The sequence below is a fragment of the Paramormyrops kingsleyae genome, chromosome 23 (genome assembly GCF_048594095.1).
Source record: "Paramormyrops kingsleyae isolate MSU_618 chromosome 23, PKINGS_0.4, whole genome shotgun sequence".
NCBI lineage: Eukaryota > Metazoa > Chordata > Actinopteri > Osteoglossiformes > Mormyridae > Paramormyrops > Paramormyrops kingsleyae.
In genome coordinates, this window is record NC_132819.1 from 11,744,316 (window position 1) to 11,767,849 (window position 23,534).

The window sequence follows — 23,534 nt, forward strand, 5'->3', positions numbered from 1 at the left end:
GACTTAGGGGCAGTGATAGCGTTCGATTTGAATTCCGCAAAAACACACATGTAAAATGGGAAAGAGCTGTCGTGCGATTGATTGCCAAAAACTAAATAAGTAAGTATAGGACGTGGATCGGTCACGCATGGCCGATTCCCGATCCGTCAAATAGGTCTGGATCGGCGCCGATACCGATCCGAATATCGGTATCGGTGCATCTCTAATTATAATCATAAGAATTATGATATTATATTATAATCATAAGAATCATAAGAATATACGTATTCTTCGGCCTTCCAATCGCACTACATGTCTAAATAGCGCGCTTTAGAAGAAAGGGTTCATTTGCGCATGCTTGTCAAGTTCTTCTTCGGGTTACTGACAGATGAAGCAGCACATAACGCCATCTACCGTTCAATGAATATTGAGCGATCTAAGCCATGTAGCACAGAAATTACGCTTTCGCTTCTCTTTAAAATCAAAACACACGAGGAAACAATCCCTCACAAAAATTAATGCCATGATCGTATGAATTTAAGACTTGCTGGTCTGATTTAAGACCTTTTCAATGCCTTAATTCACGGAAAAGTGATTTAAGACTTTTTAAGACCCGCGGAAACCCTGCCAGCCCCATCTTTCAGTCAAATAACGTAACCTTGAGAGACCGTTTGATTTATTATCCGATCCCATGATTCGTTGAGTCATACGGTCAGGCGCAAAAAAGACGGAAAAAAAGTGAATCACAGAATCGATTTTAGAATAGATTCATTACAACGGACAGCTCGAAAGAATCAAATCAGTTAATTCAGTCGAACTTCCCATCACTACTGTGTAGCGACTGGGCCACATGAGCTCACCGCGCCCCCTAGCGTGGTGGAGCACTTCCGGTTTGGGATTGTCTACTTGCTGCGCATTTTCATTTTGTTTCTGCTTTTTCTTTTGCGTGTGTTTTTTTAATTTGCTGCGCGTTTTCATTTTGTTTCTGCTTTTTCTTTTGCGTGTCTTTTTTTAATTTGCTGCGCGTTTTCATTTTGTTTCTGCTTTTTCTTTTGCGTGTCTTTTTTTAATTTGCTGCGCATTTTCATTTTGTTTCTGCTTTTTCTTTTGCGTGTCTTTTTTTAATTTGCAGCGCATTTTCATTTTGTTTCTGCTTTTTCTTTTGTGTGTGTTTTGTCTCTAGGGGCCACCGTAGGTAGCACGTGGATCATTACACAAGCGAATATGCGCTTTGTTTTCCGGGGCGCGTTTTGGTGGGATGTTTTAAATATTTTGCACAGGATTACTCTGAAATACTTTAGCACACAGTGTTGCAACTTGAATGACCAGAGTAAGTTCTCTTGATTCCAGAGATACGTGATTCACGTCTGTAATTTACGTCTGTGTTCACATCAATGGGTGCAAAAATCAACACATTTTGCATTCGTCGGGTTCTAAGAGTTAAAAAAACACAGCCCTGCACCAGTATCAAGCACCATGTCATTGACAATAATTAGTGATTTGTTTCCTAAAGAGCAAATGTTCAATAATGAGCATTTTATGGTGGTTTTACGTTGTGGCTCATTTAATTTTATCAGTGGGATTGATGAAGTTATTACAGTTCAGTATGGGCACGCGGTCTTATTTAGAAAACATACAAAAAAAGACGCATATAATGTTTAATCATTCGTTTTGTATTTGTCCGGTCCACGGGGTTAATTTAATTGGGGATCGTTAAAATGATAGATCACCTATCTTGATTAAGCCTGATTCGGTTCGTTATATATATATATATATAATGTGAAAAAAATTGGTATTAATTATATTGAATGTTCTTGAGTAATCGATAAAATCAGTTTCTGTGTATGTACAAGACATCAATCTGTAATAGTGCAAAATATGTCCAGTTGATATGTCTAGTATGATCATCTGGCAATAGCCTGTAGGTCTGTGTGGTCAGACACTGTGCAGTAAACAGATTTTTTAGGAACATGGCAAATGTTCACATTGCAGCATGGAAGCAGGCTCACTGTTACAACGCTGACCGGGGAAGCAGAGGCGAGGAGACCTAGGATCGGGGGAATGCGAGGTTTAATGAGCAAAAGGAACACAGACGAGCGGTAAAGCAGAATTACAATATAATGACCGGACTGGAGAAAGAAACGGAAACGCGGACTAAATACAATGGAGTAATGACAAATTTGACAACAATCAGGAACAGCTGGTAAACACGGGGAATCCACACAGGGTTAACGAGGGGGCGTGGCACACGGAAAGAGCGGACGATCAAGGCATGACACTCACTGGAGTGCTTTGTCACAGATAACTTAATTTTCTTTAACAAAGTGCCTAACCGCACATTAAATAAAGTCACACAACAAAGGCGCACAACAGTGTTCAGATGTTGTGCTATCGGTTGGCTGAAATTTAAACGTTTTCTTCAGAGACAGGGTGGTAACACCGAAAACACAAGCTAAACGCAGCAAAGGAAAGGCTACCGGAAATTACTTAGCTGGCTGAACTTTTACCGGAACTACGTCACACCGCTCTGTGCATATAGCCTATTCTTTCGCGCGAAAGGGAAACACACTGACGTCACATACGGGGCACGAGGCTACATTGCGCATGTCATGAACCGTCGAACCGTGCGACGCATGCATGCTCCGAACCGAGACAAGCCAACCGAACGGTTCGGTTTTTTTTCATGAACCGTGCCATCCCTATTGTCTACTAAATTTTAACTATACGAGTGAGGCACTCCGACTGAGACCGAGCATGGGAGATGATTACCCATAATCCCACAGCGAGAGAAAGAGAGAGAGAGAAGAACCATCGGCTCAGTTGTGATTATGTGACACTAGGCAGACAAAACGTATACATAATACTCGTATTGCAAGACCTTACTCGTAAATCAAGCTAAAATTTATTTTTAAGATTTTACTCGTCTTGCAAAACACTCCCAAACCAAGTTATTCGCAATCCGAGGTTTGATTGTACTATTAAATTAAAAGTATTCTTATTATTTGTATTATTACGTAATAAAAATACTTCCATTATGAATATTTATATTTCGGGTTCATCAGACCCTTGTCTATACCAGATATCCATGTGACATGATGTTTTCCAATAATAATAATAATGATGATACTTTATTGATTACCATGGGGATATTTTGTTTTCACCTATCCCATTTTGTTCTCCATTATAAAGGTGAGGTCAAGCTTGGCAGTGAAGAGCAGCCACCCATAGCGGTACCCATGGAGCTGGGGGTTAAGGGCCTCACTCAAGAGTCCACAGACATAAATGTTCTGCTGAGGCCAGACTTAAACCAGCAACCTTCTTCTCACAGGCACAGAGGCTTATCCCACTGAGCCACTCACTGTAAACCGTTGTATTTCTGTAAAATACAATCCGTTTTGATCATTAAAATTACACATTTTATTCTTGTGAAGGCTTTATTCAGCTAGTAGGGGAAAAATCATTCAGCACAAAGCAAAAATTTATTCAACTTTCATGCGGTGGATTAAATCTATTACATCTTTTTTATTTTAAGTTTTAGATAACTTGGCAGTGTGATTACAAAAGATCTACTTCAACAGAAAACCTTCTCAAACTCTTTGTATCTCAGGCAGAGCTCTGGATCAGTTATCACTGAAGGAATGTTTATGTTAACTGTAATTTGAAGTGATCTGACCAATAGGAAACTACATTGCAAAGCGAATGCTGCAGGTGGTGCTCACTGTTTGAAGCTATAATATGATGGAGTGGTTCCCTGGTTGGTTCCCAGCCTTTCCTACCTTCCAGAGATTCTTTGCGAGTATGCCATTACGGGAGTCGAAGATCTTTGCTTGGGAGGTGCTCATAGGTGTTGGTATGTACTCCGAACAAGTACTACCACCCAAGCTGGGAGCACATGTTAATGTGTAGGAGAAGAAGAAGGTGCCATATTTAAACATGCAGGTGTCTGAAACGGGTCCTCTTCGGAGGTCAAAAGAGCATTCTCCTAGAAGGTCACTGTTCCAGTATGTATCTTCATCATATACCTTGAATGTTAGCTTAGTGGACATGTCAACTTTGATGGCACCAAACTCAAAATTTTCCCGCCAAACTGGATTGTCATTATCTGGAATAATATCAGTACGCTTTTTCTGTGTACCATATGTCACTAGAACAGAACCATCAGTTTGGGTCCACCGGTCTCCATACAACTTCTTTGCTCTCATTTTATACACTTTCAGTGTAGCCAGTCCTTTAGAAACTGGGCAGCAGTTGGACTTTATATTCTGATTGCTGTTGCAGACACAGGCACAGCGGTCTCTCACAGAACATCTAGTTCCTATCTGACAAGATTCAGAGCAGCTCTTCAGTAATGCGTTCTCTATGACATACTCTTCAACTGCTTTCTTAACTGGCCTTATTGCAAAATGCCCAAGAGGCAGCAAAAGATGTAGGGGTTTCAGACTGTAGGAGACGACATCTGGGCTGTTCTTCAAGGAATCCAGCCAGCTCTTGTATGTACTTGGATCTGAACCACCTGAGAAAAGCAAATCTGCTGAATTAACATTCCCACCCACCACCTCAGAGTGGCGATCACTGAACATGCTGCTAAAGGTCTGGCTGCTGCCTAGTTTCTTCTTAAGTTCCTTGCAGTGGTGGGCTTCTGTCTTTATACTTGCAGTCATTGCAATTGTTGCTGAAGCTTCAACATCCAGGCAGTCTTTAACAGCTGTGTCTGTGAGGCCACTCATTGCAGTCTGGCAGGTCTTAATTGAAGTAATACTCTTTAATTTTCCACCCATTTTCACATTTTTAACAAAATGGGTACCATATGTATCAATGAGATTTTTATAATCTGCTTTAGTTTTTTGGTTGTACTCTTTAGGCAGCTGTTTAATGGACTCCAGAAACTCTTTGTGAAGTGGGGGCTTAGTTGCTACATTGTACCTGGGAAAGGCAGGGGTGACATAAAACAATAATAAGGGGGAAAAGAGAAAAAAACACAAAACTTTCAATATGTAGGTCAATGTCTATTTTCATCGTTGCCTAAGAAATTGAAAAAGTATCTTTTTGAGCCTGTTAAGTAATAATCTTTTACCTTTTGTATTATCTCTCTAAACGTAGTTAGAGTTTGTTAATGTTTTGTATGTCATCTTAAAAACTGAGTCTCACCTATACAAGCTGCAGTGGACCTGATGTTTGGTGAAGCTGTACTTGTCTTCCTTTGATTTCTTCATGGCAAACATTGCGTCGCGTGAGTGGGTACCGCCCAAGCCCACCCCAACCTTCACATTAGGGTTGACTGGAATATCTAGGCCTACTTTCCAGTTGTTTGTCACACTGGATGTGCTGTCATTGACAACAGACTCACTGGATTCATAGACAGTGCTGGAGACCTTCATTTTGCATTTGGAGAGGGCTCTCCAATTCACCACAGCCAATGGAATCTTCTGCCGAATCCCACCTAAATAAGGGTTTCGTCTAAGCTTACAGGTGCCGTTTGCATTTCTCCACTGCTCAGCATCGATCACATATGCACCTTTGTGCTCCATCTTCACAATGTCAAAGCCTTCTCCTCCCAGGTTGTAGCCAGGGACAAAGTGAGCCTTTTCACACTCTTGTGGGGTTCCAATGACCACGGCTCCTAAGATGCCAGGAGACTGGAGGTGACATAACCAGCCCAAGACAAGGAGTCTCCACAGTCCCTCCATCAGTGGTGATTCAGGTCTGATTCCCTAGAAAAGTTAACAAAACATGTACTTTAGACCAGTGCTCCTCAGCCTTTCTGCATTTTACAAATACAATAACCGGTGTATGTATGTATGTATGTATGTATGTATGTATGTCTGTATAAATGTATGTATGTATGTATGTGTTTGTGTGTGTGGGGGGGTGCAACTCTGAGGCAGTCAAAATCCAATACACATGCATGCATGACCTCAAGTTATTATTAGAAATTCCAATTCCAATTTGTTATGCAGGCTACTAATGCTCACCCATTGCCAGACATCCCACCTCAGGCATACTGATTGCAGGGAGGAGAATAAGGAACAGGGGGGTGGGGCTGGGGGGGTGCTAAATAGGTTTGGGCAGTATTACGGTAATAAAACTGGATAATGAGTGAAGCAATTAATGCAGCAGAGTGAACATTATTTTCACAATCGATTAGCAATGCCTGGAACTGGTTGGTGATCACTTTATTAGACAAATAGTCTTGTTGGGATATTTGATACTACATAGCCATGAATAAGAAGAACAAGACATCCACAACCATACAAACTGTATATGGAGTTTCAGTTGTGTTTAACTTTTGTGCCAGTAGGTGGCGATGTTAACCTATACTGTAAGTACAGCAGAAAAAGGAGGAGTTCAGCAAAGCTAAGGAGTATACCTACAGTTGTAAAGCACTGCTGACACACGTTCTCTCTCCTATTGATTTTGAACATAACAGCTTCCATGCTCAAAAGCAGAGCAGCAGCTCCGTAATAAAAAAAAAAAATCAAAGGTCGGTCTGTGCAGAAGCTGTGTGTTTCCTCCATGCACTGTTATCATATGAGAGGCAGGTACCAGGCACTAAACAGCTCACTGTTTACTGGAGAATTAGGAGAAGGAGCAGTTGGTGATCATGCAGAAGGGCTGATGCATCTGCTGAGCACCGCTAACCCTCCATACAGAGGAAGGTGTCAGTTTCAGGCAGGGGCGTCAGAAGCATTTTGAATGTGGGGGGTACACACTGGCGGGGGGTCTGGGGACCCTCCCCCAGAATTTTTTTAATGAATTAGATGCTATTTCCTGCATTCTGGTGTATTTTTAACAGGTTGTTAAACACCTAATTTTATCTACAAAAGTTACTTAATTCAATGATTATTTTAGAGACTCAACAATAAGTTGATAACTTGCGTGTGGTGAGTTGTAGGTAACCCGGAGTGGTCTTTCGGAGTGGTCTTTCAGTGGTATGTGTATTCTCATATCGATGAAGTGGAATGGATTCTTTTGCCACGCAATAGAAACAGCGCTGGGTGAACTAATATTTTATGTTAAATGTGGGGGGGTCCAAACGAATAATTATGAAATGTGAGGGGGACACGTCCCCCTCAGATTTAATGGCGGCGACGCCCATGGTTTCAGGAGAAGGAAACAGTGAAGGAGGGTGAGGAAGAAATTGAATAAAATTTTTGACAACATAGAGCAGAGGGCAGTGAGAAGCAAAAGGACTGTGACACTCCAATGCTCCTTCCAGTGGCTAAAGGAGCACAGACACAGTATCGACTGTGGGCAGTAGAGGATCTGGAGGGCCTGCTACTCAGACTCCCGGTTCTGGCAGATGGGGCCGGAAAGTGGACAAAAGCACTTAAGGAGGAAACTATGGGAAGGCTCCTGGCAAAAGGAGACATATAATAATAGATACTTTATTAACCCTAATGGGGAAATTGTCTTTACACCTCCCTCAACTTGCTCTTTGTAGAGTAAGCTGTCTGTGAAGGGCAGCCACCTGTTGGGGCACCCAAGGAACTGGGGGTTAAGGGCCTTGCTCAAGGACCTGCAGATGTGCTGAGGCTGGGCCAACCAGCAACCTTGTGATTACAGGCACACAGGCTTAGCCCACTGAGCCACACAGTGCCTGCCTTATAGGTGGTATTGGCTCAGTGGGGGGGGGGGGTTGCTGAGAAGCTGTGGCCTGGCACCAGCTGCAAATAATGTTTCCTTTGAGTGTGGCTGACATGAAGGTGGAGCCCATAAAGGAAGGAGAGAGCGCAGCTGCTTATCTGCAAGCTCAAGAAAAGCGGTGATGCACAGAGCAGGACCTGCAGAATCCGGCGTTCAGAGGTCGGTACCGGAGGGCACTGCAGGACACGCTCACAAAGCCAGTGAGTAGCAGGCTAAGGCAAGTGGTGGGGCTCGTTACTATGCCTGAGGAGCAGTACTGTGAGCAGCTGATCCACGCTATTGACTTGTACAGAGAGGAGGAGGACTCTGCTAAAGAGCATGAGAGGGAACTGATGAAGAAACTGAGTCAGATGCAGCTGGAGGAGCTGACCGGCAAAAAGAAAAAAGTCCAGGCACCAGTGGTCTCTCCGGACTGGGGGGCAGCCTGTGAGCAGCTGACAGTCTCCTGCCACTGGAGCCCCCCAGGGTATTCTACTTGTAATTTTATTTTTGTCTACTTATAAATTTATTGTGTATTTCATATTCTCCATTGCTGCTCTCTCATCTCTGAGAGCTACCAAACAAAGTCTCATTGTATAACTACAATAACAACAATGTCCTGTCCTGTCCTAATCAGCCCCTGGTCCCAGATTGGAATATATTGGGTAATCATGATGGATTGGGGTATCCTCAGAGGGCACTCAGTTACCCTCAAATTTAACAATCCCAGGCATTGGGGACACTGGGGAACAGGCTGTTTCAGCTGGTGTGCTGGAGATGTAATCAGCCGGACACACCTGTTAGACCTGCACATTCCAAAATCTGATCCAGTAGAGGTTCAGGTAGGGGATAAGAGTCTGAATAACCCAGGTATAAGGGAGACGATAGAAGGGTTACTGAAGGCAGGGGGGTTTAACATCAGTAATTGCAACACCCCTCTGTCCCAAGGGCAGGAAGCAAAAAGTGGAGGTAAAGCAAGAGTATCTAGGTCTACAGGTTGAGTTCAAAAATAACATTAGACTCGCTAAGAGGAATGTAGAAAGAAAGATTGCGTCGGAGACCAAGGATGACATTAATAGTTCCTTCCAATATTTTAACTCCAAAAGAGCTCTAAAAGCTGAAATCACTAATCTGCAGGACAGTAAGGGCCTTATGATTGAAAATGAAATTGATATAGTAAATGAGTTTAATGATTATTTTACACGGCTGTTCACAGTAGAGAACACGAGTAACTTACCACCATTTAGTACAAATACAGCGTTGTCTATGACCAATATATGTAGAACTGAGGCTGATGTGGTACTAAGCCTAGCTAAGCTCAAAAAAAATAAATTGCAGGGCCCTGACGGCATCTTACCTATAGTTTTAAAAGAGATGAGGGATATTATTAGCCAATATTTAACTTTACTGCTGATGTGGTACCTTCTGATTGGAAGCATCCTGATATAACACCCATATTCAAAAAAGAGTATAGATCTAATCCAGCAAACTATAGGCCAATCAGTTTAACTTACATAACTGGAAAAGTAATGGAAGCTATAATCCAAGTGAAAATGGTAGATTACCTGGATTCAAATAACACTCTGAGGGATAGCCTACATGGATTTAGGAGAGGTAGATCCTGTTTAACTAATCTACTTGAGTTCTTTGAGGAAGCTACAAGAGAAATTGATCACAAAAAGGCATATAATGTGATCTACTTAGATTTCCAGAAGGCCTTTGGTGTTGTCCTCCACAAAAGGCTCTTGCTTAAACTCAAAGCTGCAGGGATTTTAGGAACTGTAGCAGCTTGGTTTGAAAACTGATTAATAGACAGGAAACAGCAGGTAGTTATTAGAGGGACAATGTCACAGTGGGCCTGCGTTCATAGTGGGGTAACGCAGGGTTCAATTTTAGGACCACTATTGTTCCAAATTTACATTAATGATATTGACACCAATACATACAGTACACTGGTTAAATTTGCAGATGACACCAAGGTGTGTGGAGTTTAAGTCAAGGGAGGTGGTGCTATGATTATACAATTCCTTGGTAAGACCCCACCTAGAATACTCTGCAGGTTTGGTCACCATACCTTAAAAAGGATATTGTTGCCTTCGAAAGGGTTGAACATAGGGCTACAAGAATGATTCCTGGTCTTAGAGGAATGTTTTATGAGGAGAGGTTAGCTGAGCTGAATCTGTTCAGCCACAAGCAAAGGAGACTAAGAGGGGACATGATCCAGGTATATAAGATTCTAACAGGTCTGGATGCTGTTCAGCCAAATGGCTACTTCAATATTAGTTTAAATACTGGAACTCATGGCAATAGGTGGAAATTAGCGGGAGAACATTTTAAAATGGATTTGAGGAAGCACTTCTTTACACAGCGTGTAGTTAGAGTATGGAATAGTCTTCCTGCTAGTGTAGTGCAAGCTAAAACCCTGGGTTCATTTAAATCAGAGCTAGATAAGATTTTAATAACTCTGAGCTATTAAAGTTCTCCCCAAATCAGCTTGATGAGCCAAATGGCCTCATCTCGTTTGTACATTTCTTATGTTCTAATTTGTGATCTCCGTTCAGGGAATGAGGTAGTGGAGACTCAGACAGTGGAAAGTGGTTTATAGTTGAGGTTATTTTTCAGTGTTTTTCAGCAGAACAGTCACAGTTATTCTTTGTATGCTGCCTTTAGGGGTCGGTGGTACACCTATATGAGAATGTTGCAGGGATTTAATCACTGGCCACATGTGTTCAATCAGGTGCTTAGGGCAGTTTTGGATGGACTGATTTTAAGAAGCACAGTGATATAGTATGTCGCAGATCTACTGTGTGTTAACACCTTGGCTGATTGCCATCAAGAATCAATGCTGTTGCTGAAGGTTTAGTGAAGCGGGGGGCATAAGGGGCCCAAGCTGCAATACTAATAAGAGCAGGTCACATACTTGGGGCGTGAGATCATACACGGGAGAAACATACTGGGCCTTATGTCTGGAAACAAGGGGGGGCACTAAGGACACCGGTGGTCTGTTTTGCAACCATGAGGAACTTTTGGTTGCATTCTGCCAATGGTTGACACCTTGATAATGGATGTGCATGATCTTGCCCATTGTGCAAAGGGGGTAGGTGCTACAGAATCTTTTTTTAAAAAAGGCTTATAAGTTTAAGTTGTACATGACAAGTCAAAATACACAAAGCTATTTCCAAACAAGAAAAGGAGAAAGTACAGATGACAAGAGAAGACACAGAGCAGAATGAGCCAGTCATCTCCCCAGGAGACAGAGTATAGCTCTGAGTGCTAAATCCCTGGGGTTACAGGACGAGATGGCAAGAAATGCAGGTCAACATGCAGGAATGTTTGACTGGTGGTATAATATGCGGGGGGGTTGGCAGCAAGCCGTTATGAAAGGGCTTTTCTTGCTCTGTTACTAATCATTTGCTGTGTAGTTCCTTTAGTTTGCATCCTAGTGAGCAGAACGCTGTCTCGAGATGCGACAATAGCTGCTCTGTTGAAGGTGGTAGGAGGACCGTTTGGAGCAGAGAGTTCCTGGACCAACACGGAACCAGACAGCAACACAGAGGTCACTGACAAGGTCCTGCCCACGACGGGGGTCAAGCCATTCCTGCCATGAGACACCACAAAGGAACCCCTGGGGAGCAGCTGCCTACTGCGATGGCTGGAATGATCAGAATCATGAAGTCTATTTTATGGACATTGGACTGCAACATTATCAGTTAAGCTCTCAGCTATTGTTGTGTGAGAAATATATACACTGGCATATTGAGATTGTAGTAGATGATGTAGTCTTGGTAGATTATGTATATAAAGTGTATGGAATATATCTTGGGGAGGTTTTATACGGCAGTCCTCTCCACTATTTACTGAAGAAGCCACTATTCTGAGGGTGTCTGAATCTGAGCATAAGGTAGTTTGCCATGCCAGCCATGGACCCCGAAGGGTTGGGTTGGGGAGGAATTTCCCTAAAGCTCAGGGTTTTTGCCCTCCTTCCTAGGCTGGATGGACAGGATTGCGTGTGAGACTCATGTGAGTCCCAAAGGGGGGAAATTTATTAGAATTTGGTGATCAGTGGTCATTGTTAACACACCACAGCACAGCACACAGTGCGCAACAACGAAATGTGTCCTCTGCATTTGACCCATATGTGACTTTCGTGATGTAGCAGGGGGCAGCTAATTCAGCACCCGGGGAGCAGTGCTTGGGGACAGTACCTTGCTCAGGGTATCTCAGTGGTGATTGGCTGGTGGGGGATTCGTACCTGCAATCTTTCGATTATAAGCGCGCTTCCCCAACCATCAAGCCACCACTGCCACCATGGAATGTGAGTTGGCACTTCATAACTCATACAGAATGTAATAATTAAGACACTATTAAGAAGATGTAACCAGAAGATGATGTAAACTGTGTAGAGTGTGACTTGGTAACCTTTAGAGAATGCAGATCAATTACTGCTACACAATGTATGGACTTTGTGTTAGTTTAGAAGTTTCTGTATCTTTTAGCTATTTTATGTTAGCCTCCCTCATATAAATATGCACTTTAATTAGTTTCACAGCTTATCACTATTTTGAAGGCCCAGAGCAGTCAGTTCTCTGGGAAGGTTCTCGGGAACAGCTGAAACCACCAAGACTTTTTATCGATAAAACCTGGGAAGAGTTTTTCTTCCTCTCTCTAGTTCTGGGCTTTTGCCATAAAAATACAAAAACATTGTAAGGGCCATATTCTAAAGGGCCATATTTATATGTAGTTTAATGTGAAATTACTTAAATTATATGCTTGACCCATATTCATGTGCATTCTGCTGAAAGCCTACAAAAGTAAAAATGAAATGGGCAACACTCACATAAACAAATGTCACATATTTCCTTATGCCTTTTTTAGAAAAACAAGATCACTGTGATCAAAATGTCCATGTGTGAAGAGAATAAAATGACCAAAATGAAACTGGCCAAAGTAGTTATACAACATATATTTCCATTGATGATTTTGTTTGGCGTGTCCAGGAAAAGCGTACAAAATTAGTTGAATACTTTTTTGGAATTAACATCAGCAGTTAAATAACTTTTCAGTTCATATGTTTCAGCTTTATTCTATATTACTAGTACATATTTTAACCTGAAAATGAATCAGCAGCTAATAGCATTTATACGAATTCAAGAAATAGTTTTGCTTAGATACTAAAAATGGATTTTAAAAAAATTCTCAAGAATTGACGGGAGACCATGATCAACATCTAAAAAAGAAATGGATGTCACATTCGACACATTTCATTTTGTGACTGTTTCTAAAGAGCTCAAAGCTCTTCAAACACAGAACTGCACCGTTAACATGTCATGGCAAAATATTTATTGGTTATCTCTACATTTGACTTAGTTGTCAAAGCATATATGTTTTAAGTTTTACATTACTTAAGCAAAATATACCAGAAATGCAAAACATGTTTAAATCAGACATTCCGCACATATGTTTCTGTTGATAATTTGATATATTGGCAACTCATCAAGCATCTTACCTTATTCAGAGAGGAGTCAAACACACCATTGAATCTAAACGTGGACAGCATGCCTTTGGGTGGTCCTGGTTAGATTGTTCTGTTATATGCAGTTATTTTCAATGTCACACTGTGGTTTTGTAGACCATCCTTAAATAGATGTGTGTGATCACTCTAACATGATGGGGGATGATCTGGAACTATTCAAGTTTTGAGAGAAATCAGAGAGCTGAGTTTCACCAACTAGCTTCAACACCGATTAAATGTGCCAAAGCAGCCAGAACTGTGTCAAAGGGCACTAACCATGTTCAATTGTGCTACACACAGCAGCACGACAGGCAGACACTTGATCTTATCGAGATCCTGACAGTTTTTGAAAGCCGAAGATGGGCTTCGCATGTTCCAAGCTTTACACAGTGAAACACTTTTTGCTGATACAAATAAATACTGTTCAACTGCAAATAAACAGCACATGGCTTTTGTTGAATCTATAGCCTACAAAACACGGATATGTTATTTTGATGTTTATTTAAAAACCAGTAATCAAAGTTTCTGTCAGTTTCAAAGCTTCCAGACTACTAAACTGGACAGTTTGACACATGGTGGGCAGTTTATTGGGTGCTGCCTGCTAAAGCAAACAGCTAAACATGTGGTTGCAACTGCATATATACAGCACACAGACAATTCCTGTTCAGAAAAGCATTACAATTTACAATGGCTATGACACCAGATCTAATTGATTTTGTACATGGTGTGATTGTTGATGCCATGTAAAATTACAGGAACAGCCACTGTCTTGGATTTTCATGCAATGCGGTATCTAGTGAATGGCCAAACTTATTAAACCTAACAGGAAGACCATAAGTACAAAAATAACCACTCAGTGCCAGTGCAACAGTGGGACAAAATAACTTCTCTGAAATCATCTGCCCTGGAAGTGGCTTTGGAGACATAAGTGAGTCATATCCAGTATTATGTAGGTGTACGTGATGTAAGTGGCCACTGGGTATACACTCACCTAAAGGATTATTAGGAACACCATACTAATATGGTGTTTGACCCCCTTTCGCCTTCAGAACTGCCTTAATTCTACGTGGCATTGATTCAACAAGGTGCTGAAAGCATTCTTTAGAAATGTTGGCCCATATTGATAGGATAGCATCTTGCAGTTGATGGAGATTTGTGGGATGCACATCCATGGCACGAAGCTCCCGTTCCACCACATCCCAAAGATGCTCTATTGGGTTGAGATCTGGTGACTGTGGGGGCCATTTTAGTACAGTGAACTCATTGTCATGTTCAAGAAACCAATTTGAAATGATTCGAGCTTTGTGACATGGTGCATTATCCTGCTGGAAGTAGCCATCAGAGGATGGGTACATGGTGGTCATAAAGGGATGGACATGGTCAGAAACAATGCTCAGGTAGGCCGTGGCATTTAAACTATGCCCAATTGTCACTAAGAGGCCACACCATTACACCACCACCACCAGCCTGCACAGTGGTAACAAGGCATGATGGATCCATGTTCTCATTCTGTTTACGCCAAATTCTGACTCTACCATTTGAATGTCTCAACAGAAATCGAGACTCATCAGACCAGGCAACATTTTTCCAGTCTTCAACTGTCCAATTTTGGTGAGCTCGTGCAAATTGTAACCTCTTTTTCCTATTTGTAGTGGAGATGAGTGGTACCTGGTGGGGTCTTCTGCTGTTGTAGCCCATCCGCCTCAAGGTTGTGCGTGTTGTGGCTTCACAAATGCTTTGCTGCATACCTTGGTTATTTCAGTCAAAGTTGCTCTTCTATCAGCTTGAATCAGTCGGCCCATTCTCCTCTGACCTCTAGCATCAACAAGGCATTTTCGCCCACAGGACTGCCGCATACTGGATGTTTTTCCCTTTGCACACCATTCTTTGTAAACCCTAGAAATGGTTGTGCGTGAAAATCCCAGTAACTGAGCAGATTGTGAAATACTCAGACCGGCCCGTCTGGCACCAACAACCATGCCACGCTCAATATTGCTTAAATCACCTTTCTTTCCCATTCTGACATTCAGTTTGGAGTTCAGGAGATTGCCTTGACCAGGACCACACCCCTAAATGCATTGAAGCAACTGCCATGTGATTGGTTGATTGGATAATTGCATTAATGAGAAATTGAACAGGTGTTCCTAATAATCCTTTAGGTGAGTGTATATTTCAATGCAGACCTCCGAACAAAAATACAGAAAATAGTTGGGTACTCCTGGTATAGAACAACCTCATTTTCTCCAAAGCATCTACTTTCTACTTTCAGATACTGGCCACCTGCCAGCACTCTTCTCAGCAGCAGTCATTGCATCATGGTATTCATGCACTGCTCTGTAGCTCAAAGGTCAAAGGTCACATAAGCTAACATTGTTCAGTGGCTTACATACAGCAGGACTAGGAGATACTAACCTTTGTATAGATATGCACAAAACAGAACATCATTATTTGCTACATATATCACTCTGACAAATATTCTTGTGGTTTAACACCTTTTCTGACTTACTGACTGAAGTTCTGCAAAATGGAGGCTGATTAAAAAAAAGATTCTTTGCTTTACAGGCCAAGTTGCCTATGAATGCAGAGCTTCCCACAGCATGTTTCTTTAATAAAATTGCAAATGATGATTTTTGGCTCTTATGCAACATGTCAAAAAAAACAACCCTGCAAACTGAAACAGTGACCAGTAAATTACCTTGGATAGTCTTTTTCAATTCAATTTCATTGTCATTATAGTGCACGGAGGTACACAATTGATCCATCTTCTCCTGCTGTAGAGGGTCATCGGGAGGGGGTGGGGTTGCTGCTTTCTTTCGTGTCTCTTCAGCAGGTGGCTCTTAGGGATCTGTCCAAGAAAGCTCTGTACCAAGCCTGTGTTAAAGTGCTGCATTTTCGGGCGCTCAGTGGACTGGTGGCTTCCAGGTGGTCAGGTTTGTTGGGGCCTGGATCTTCCCCACAAGGACGTTGGAGGTCCCTGTACAAGCCCCCCATTGAGAAGCGCACGGCGGATTTTCAGTGGCGGATTGTGCATGGGGCAGTGGCTACGAACAGACATGTGTCGCACATTGATTCCACAGTTGGGAGGGATTGCCCTTTTTGTCCTGCAGAGGAAACGATGGAGCATCTGTTTCTGAGGTGCAATCGGCTTTATGATTTGTTTGAGGTGCTGGAGAAGTGGTGTGTCGGTTTTGGGGAGGTTTTTTCTGTTCAGCTCTTCATTTATGGACCAAAATACTGTAGTTCCCAGAAGGCTAAGGCGTGTCTGCTGAACTTCGTGCTGGGTCAGGCTAAGACGAGTATCTGGCTGACCCGGAGGAACAGGATGAAGGCGGCAGGATCAACGAATCCTACCCTCATGATGAAGGGCTTGGTGGCAGCCCGCATAAGAATTGAACATTGAACAAAAACAGGAGAAATGTCTGTCTCAGCTTCAGTTGTGGGGGGGGTATTATAATTTACAGACAGACAACATTGAACAGAAAGCATTCACATGAGTGTGAGAGCCCGAAAGTGTGAGATTCACACTAGGTACATGAGAGTTGGCCACCCTGCATATAACCGACATCATTTGCATGCTGCAGAGGTCTGCAGCTGAGCAAGGACAGAAAGTTCATGAGCTTCAGCAACTTTTTTCCTTTAAAGATTTAAAATATAGGACAAATAAATACAAATCATCACCCTCTCTATCTTTAAAATGTAAGCTAAGTGCCATATGGCGGTAGCCTAAGCAGCCTGGTAGGCCCAAACGCATAGTGAGGATGTGCTGGTAGCATCTGGCTGGGAGATCTTAACTTGCACCTCCAAGCAGAACTTCTCTTCCAATGCAAAGAATGAATGAATGAATTGAGTTAGTCAATATATCGATATAAATTAATTTTATTTGGGATTAAAAGTATAATTTATCTTACTAATTGAACCAGAGTGCTGATCATTAAGTGTTAGATGTAGAAAGCAACTCCCAACATATATGTTAATTTTTCCTTTGAAACTAGGATAAATTCAGCCCATAGTTATTCTTCAATGGAAGTCTAAGGAAAGTTCTTGTACACTTTGTCTAAACAGAGAATAGATTGGAGAATATGCTTCAATTATGTGTTTATTGAGTGTCTCACTGGGAGTCTATGAGAGTGTCTTAGTTTTTGCTTAGACAACGTCAATCGAACAAATAGAGTCAGATATTTTTTATTTATTTATTTATTTTTACTTTATTGATTTCATAAAATATTGCTGAAGAGGAGGGTCAGATTAGGAGGGGGAAGAAAAAGAAATAAAAGAAAAGAACAAAAAAAAACTGATATGAGTAAAGTAGAAAACACAATACACAATCTCCAACTGCTGCACCTGTAAAGGAGAGGGAAGGAAAAAAAGGCAAAAGATCAACAGCATCTGAAAGAAGTGCAGAAATGGAAAAATTTATGAACACAAACAAAAATAAGGAATAAAGAAAGTAACACGGCTATACAAACATACAAAATTGTTGTGTGTGCTTGGAGGGGTGCATGCAAGTGTATGTACATGCGTGCTCAATTGTGTAGGCGAAATGTGCGGGCTTGTGTGTGTGTGTGTGTGTGTGTGTGCGCGCGCGTGTGTGTGTGCGCGCGCGTGTGTGTGTGTGTGTGTGTGTGTGTGTGTGCGCGCGTGTGTGTGCGCGCGCGTGTGTGTGCGCGCGCGTGTGTGTGTGTGTGCGTGTGTTTTCAACATTGAACATACTAAATAGTGAGGGTGGGAAGCCACAACCACACCCCACAAGAGCCAGAGGTCAGCAGAGACAGGACCAGGACGGTCGCAGCCCCAGAAGAGCACGGAAGAGCTGGGGCCCCACGCCCCAATGACAGCTGGGGGAGGAGGGAGGTCCCAGATGCAGCCCCCACAGCCAAAAGGGCATGAGCCCCAGAGAACCAGAGGCAACAGGCAGCCGACCCCGCACGAGCCAAGGACAGGGCCCCTAGGACCCCAGGTGGCCGGGGGCCAACCAGCTCCCGGTAGAGAGCCCTGCCCACGCCGTAGAGGCCCGAGCCACCACCCCAAGGAAAGGGGCCAGCAACCAGGCCCAGGAGCCCAACTGCACCCAGGACGGAGCAGCAGGCCCCGGACCCTGGCCCCCACCAGCCACACAGACACCTCGCAGACACACCTCTCAGCCATGCACATCCCCAAACATACACAGACACTCACACATAGAGACAAAAAGACATAAGCCCACCCACTTTGTAAGAAAATGCTGAAATTAGCCTGGGCCAGACTGCCATGTTTTCAGCTAGGTAGCTATCTGGCCAAGGCTAATTTCAGTGTCATTAGAGTGGCATGCCTGCTGTGTACTATGCATTTCATATTTACCTTACCCAAGATTTGGAAATATGGCTTCTTATTCAAATGAGTGTGAACAACTGATCAAAGCGTCATGTGACCAGTTTACTGTTACAAATGAAAAATCACATTATGCCCAGGTAATTTCACCATTTTCAATACAGGAAGACTTTCTTATATATAATAAATATACGTTCTATAGCTCAAACGTTTTATTCATATGTTATTTTGTATTTCCAAAATGTGCGCAAACATTCCCTTTTAGCGGTGCTGCGAATAAAAAGTTAACTTAAGCCCCGAAATAAGACGCTACGAATCAGAAGCTAAATTAATCGGAAGCTGCAAATAAGTAGCTAACTTAAGCTGAGCGTGACTTTGCCATTAGTTTTGGTGACACGGGCACCCATGGGCAAGAAATACAAGGGAAAGGAATCGGCAAACGCACTGAGCAGCACAGCAGTGATCAGTAGCTCCGCCCACCGCCCAGCTCCGATTAACATATATTTGCATGTAGTAAACTTGACAGGGAAAACTAACATCAATGACGGATCTGGGGGAAACGGACTAAATACACAGAACATTTCAGACTGATGGAAAACAGCTGGGCACAATCAGGCGAGCACATGTGGTTGATTAGGGGGCATGGCACACATGAGGGGGCGTGGCACACATGAGGGGGCGTGGCACACATGGGGATTGTACACGCAGGTCATGACATTACCTTTGATGTCTAAGTATACACTCAGAATAAATTCCTCAGATACCAATACTCTGGCCAATACTTCCCTCAATTTACACTCCTAAACCTAGCTGTGATATTAAGCATTTACTCAACAAGTTACACATAATGTATCATAATTATGAACACAGATTTTACACTTATTAATTTTTTTTGAGAGAAGAATCACTTTTTGAGTACTTTTGCTAGTATGCATTTGAAATTTTAATTTTGTCCAACTAGTAAATTGAGTTTCACTATTGGTTGCTGGCCAACCTGTCAGTCTTTAGTGCGTCTCCCCTGCTCCCAAGTCAGCCAATTTGTTCATTGAGCTAAGCATGTGGCTACCTGTAATCCCCTCAGTTGTGTGTTCAAATCCTGCCTTCTGTTTTTGAATTTTGTCCCCTTGTGTTTCATTTATCAGTTTCTAGTTCATGTGAGCTTGTGGTTTGTTTTCTGTTTTGGTATTTTGCTTTGTGCCTTGCTTGTGCTTTACCTGTCTTCATTATTCCCCAGTGTTAGATTTTGTTTCCTTGTTTCTCTGTTAGTTTCTTAGGGTCCCTGTTCGATCTCCCAGTTCCTTGAGTTAATTATTAGTTTCACCTGTTGCCTGTTTCACCTGTTTCAGGGAGACGGTACCAGACCCTCTTAAACAGCTTTATCCACCAGGCTGTCAGGAGGCTGAACTCTGTCCATCACCTCCCCACTCTGCCTCCTGGACAGTCATTTATTTATTCACTGACTACCTCAAGAACTGTTTACACTCATACCTTTCTGCTGTATTTGACTTGCATGATTGCTACCATTTGCACTATATTGTTCACCATTTGCATCACTACCTTATCTATGTTTACCATTTGCATAACCATTTGCATAACTACAATTTGCCTCTTCTACTCTTACTATTTGCACACCTGCCTCTTAAACTGCTATCATTTGCACAACTGACTATATATTTATTGTTACCATTTGCACTTTGTACCATCTACATTTGTCGATTTGTCTCTGGCCTTGTCAGTTTGTCCCGTGTCTTGTTATCAGTCGTTTTGTATAGTATGTCTATAATTTTTGTAATTGTACGGTCTGCACACCAGTGAGTGAGAAACGGCATTTCGGTTCTCCTGTAAGTCTTGCACATATAATGTGAATTGACAATAAAATATCTTTGACTTTTGACTTTGACTTCTTGTGCCAGTCCTTGTGTGTTCAACCTGTTTGTTGTTTCGTGTCTCACTCCTCCTGTGTCGTTACCCAGTTTGGTTGTGTATTTAGGTTCCTGCCTTGGGATCAGTTCCTGAGTGGGTATTGTATTTCATGCGCATTTCAGAAGGTGTGTTTCAGAATTTTAGAAGTTCCCCTGTGTTTAATTTTCATACCTGCCTGCCTGCCCTGGGCCCCTTGTTGCCCTGACTTTTTGTAGTTAGTCTTTGTTTTTACTATTTTGTTTTTTGACCCCTCGTGATCTGTTTTAGTGTTTCTTAGTGTTTTCTGTTTCTGTTAATAAACCCCTGTTTTCCTGCAAACCGCAAGTGGACTGTTCACCTTCTTTCCTGCCTGTGCCATGCCGCGTCCCGTGATAGAAACCTCCGAGTTTTTGACAGTAATCTTCCCTGTTCCAAACTTTCTACTATTTCTCCTTTTGGGTGAGGGAGTAAATAGTTCACCTCTGCCTCTCTTGTTGTTTTGATATTCTTTGCTGGTGTCTTCTCATGTTCTCCCTTTTTTTTTCTAGTTCACATCAAGCTTGGGACACCCAAGCCCTAGAGATGGCAATTTCGAATCATCAAAACAACGTCGGAACATTCGAAACAATATTTCGAAAAGCTTCAAAAAGTTTCGAAACACTACTTGTGCACAGCCTGCTGGCAAAAACTGGAACTGCAGCTATAGCAAATACAGCAGAATAAAAACCTATTGCTACAAGTTTCGAATGTCACGAAGCTCAAACTGTCAAAAATGTGCATAATACAATATAACTTCTTTTTGATTATTTTTATATTCTGTCATAGGTATCCTATATCTGCAATTAGCGTGTGATAACTTTTTGCCATCCGTAATTCAATTAGTATGAATCATAAAAGCGTTAGATTATTAATGTCTCTTGTGTGTGGTTGTGAAACCTCTCTTGCACTAATATCAGAAGCAGAGAAGAGGATATTATGAACAAGTCTGCACGTCCACTTCAGTGGCCTCTATAATGGAGCATATTTAGCCACAGGCTCATTCCACCATGCTGTGCTAAAATGCTACTGGGGATTATCGCTGCCCGAAGCCGTCTGACAACTGGTGACTGACATCACACTTTCTCCAGACATTACACTGCCCATCCATAGCCATAATACGTAAGGAAGCATCCTCTCTTGTTATAATACAATCTGGTGCCTTGTGTTCTAACTGCGTATAATTTATTTGCAGATAACACTGGTCAACAGTCATTTTGCTACTGGAGTTCTGTCAGCTGTACCTTATCAAAGTCCACATGCCGACTCTAAATCTGAAAACCGTTTTTGTCTATCACGTCCCATTTTTAAGTTATGGGTCTGTCTGTGTTTATAACATGCCGTGAAGCGTCGGTAGATTACTGGTTCCGTAACACAACATTGAATTTTGGACTATAATCGATTAAATATGCCACTAATTTGAAATTTTATACAAAAAGTGATTGTACTGACTTTTTACCTGTGAATTTAGACATTTTTATTGCTTTTGTTTTAGAAGATATGAACAGACGAGGTTGTGTGAACCATCCTGATAACTTCTCTTGTGCAGTAAATTGTCCGCAGACATAAGATCAGTGAAAGAATCTGTCCAGCAGACTTATATATAGATAAAGCATAGGCCCCTCATGTGTGCTGCACTGTCTGCTACTTCAGTTTAACACAGTGGCTGAATGGCAAACGGAAAAAGATGCCATTTGCTGTACCAATTTGTGCTGGTTGTTCAGAATTTTCTTGGTAACCATAGATCAGAGAATTATGTTGAGCTTGTGGAGAACATGTTGACAGCGTTTCAGGTAATGGGTGCCAGAATGTCACTTAAGATGCACTTTTTACATTCCCACCTTGACTTCTTCCCACCCAATCTTGGTGAGGATGGGGAGAGATTTCATCAAGATATCAAGATAATGGAAAGCAGATATTAGGGAAAGCTCAATCCCAGTATGATGGGAGACTACTGTTGGTTCTTGCAAAGAGAGACGAATGTACAGTACAAGCGTGAAAGTGTCATGATCGCTGGCGAAGGAAGACGCAGGGCTGCGAGACTCTTCACGGAAACGAGGTTGGGGAAATATATGGAATGGGGAAATCCGGGGATACATAGACAGACATCATGACACTACACAATGACTGATCTGGGAGATAGTGGGAGACGCGGACTAATATACACAGGACAAGTCAAAAGGAACAGGAAACAGGTGATGACAATCAGGGATTAACACGAGGTAACGAGGTGGGCGTGGCACACACGAGGATCGTACGGAGCTGGGCGTGACAGAAAGCAAGTGTCTCAAACATTTTTGAACATGCTGACATCACTTGTGTGAGTTAAGATAGGTGTATATATGGTGTAACATGTCTCTTTATGTGTGTTGATGTTTGTTTTCAGTGTAAAATCCTTAACACAAGTTTGGTGGGACATAGTTCATAATAAAAAAAATTGTGCCGAACGGCAAATTATCTTAAACGTCAGTAACGTGTAGCTCAGAAACCAGACGTGATAGCTGAATTTTAATTACAGATCTGAAATCAGCATCAAAAATTGAAAAATTGAATTGAAATACTTCTCAAGTTCTCAGTAGCAAACAAAAAGTTTTTTTTTGTTGACCAGTGTAATTATTATTCTCATCTTTAAAAGAGACATGTTACAAGGGTTTGCAATGATACCCATAGAAACCAATGAATCCTAGCCCAAAATTAGTGGCTTAGTACAGTTTCTAAGAACTTGAAGAGTATGTGTCATAGGAATGTGGGCAATATTCAGATTGACAGTCACTGAACCCACAGAATCAAGAGTCACCTGTGACACCAGTAAGAGGAATAAACTGCTTTAGAATTGGGTTCCTGCGAAGGGTTAGCGTAAACATCCTGAACCCTTCACTAATAACCGAAACTTCTGCACCAGTGTCAACAAAAGCATGTACAACATTGTCCTCAATTACGATTGACACGTATCTACTTAACACATCAACCTCAGATAAACTGCCTTGTGGGCCTGCTGAAAGTCCACAGCTGGCAATTGGTCCTCGTTGCCAACTATTTGTAGTTTACATTATTAGAGCTGGTGTATGATGAGGAATGGAACCGTACACATTCAGGACTTGGACAGCGTCGAGACTGTCATCTGCCCTTTTAGTGTTCAGGAGAACGTCCACGCCGTGTGTAGTCTCTGGATGAC

At 42.1% G+C, this 23,534-nt stretch overlaps 1 protein-coding gene across 1 annotated transcript; it reads right to left on the bottom strand.

Moving 5' to 3' along the window:
• Nucleotides 1-3,412: 3,412 nt before the first annotated feature.
• On the bottom strand, nucleotides 3,413-13,162 carry LOC140581893 (perforin-1-like). The gene is made up of 3 exons (XM_072705692.1): nucleotides 13,109-13,162; nucleotides 5,128-5,690; nucleotides 3,413-4,902 (listed from the first exon to the last, which is right to left on the bottom strand). The coding sequence occupies exons 1-3, from the start codon at nucleotides 13,157-13,159 to the stop codon at nucleotides 3,708-3,710; spliced, it is 1,809 nt and encodes a 602-aa protein (XP_072561793.1). The 5' UTR covers nucleotides 13,160-13,162; the 3' UTR covers nucleotides 3,413-3,707.
• Between the last annotated feature and the right edge of the window lie 10,372 nt (nucleotides 13,163-23,534).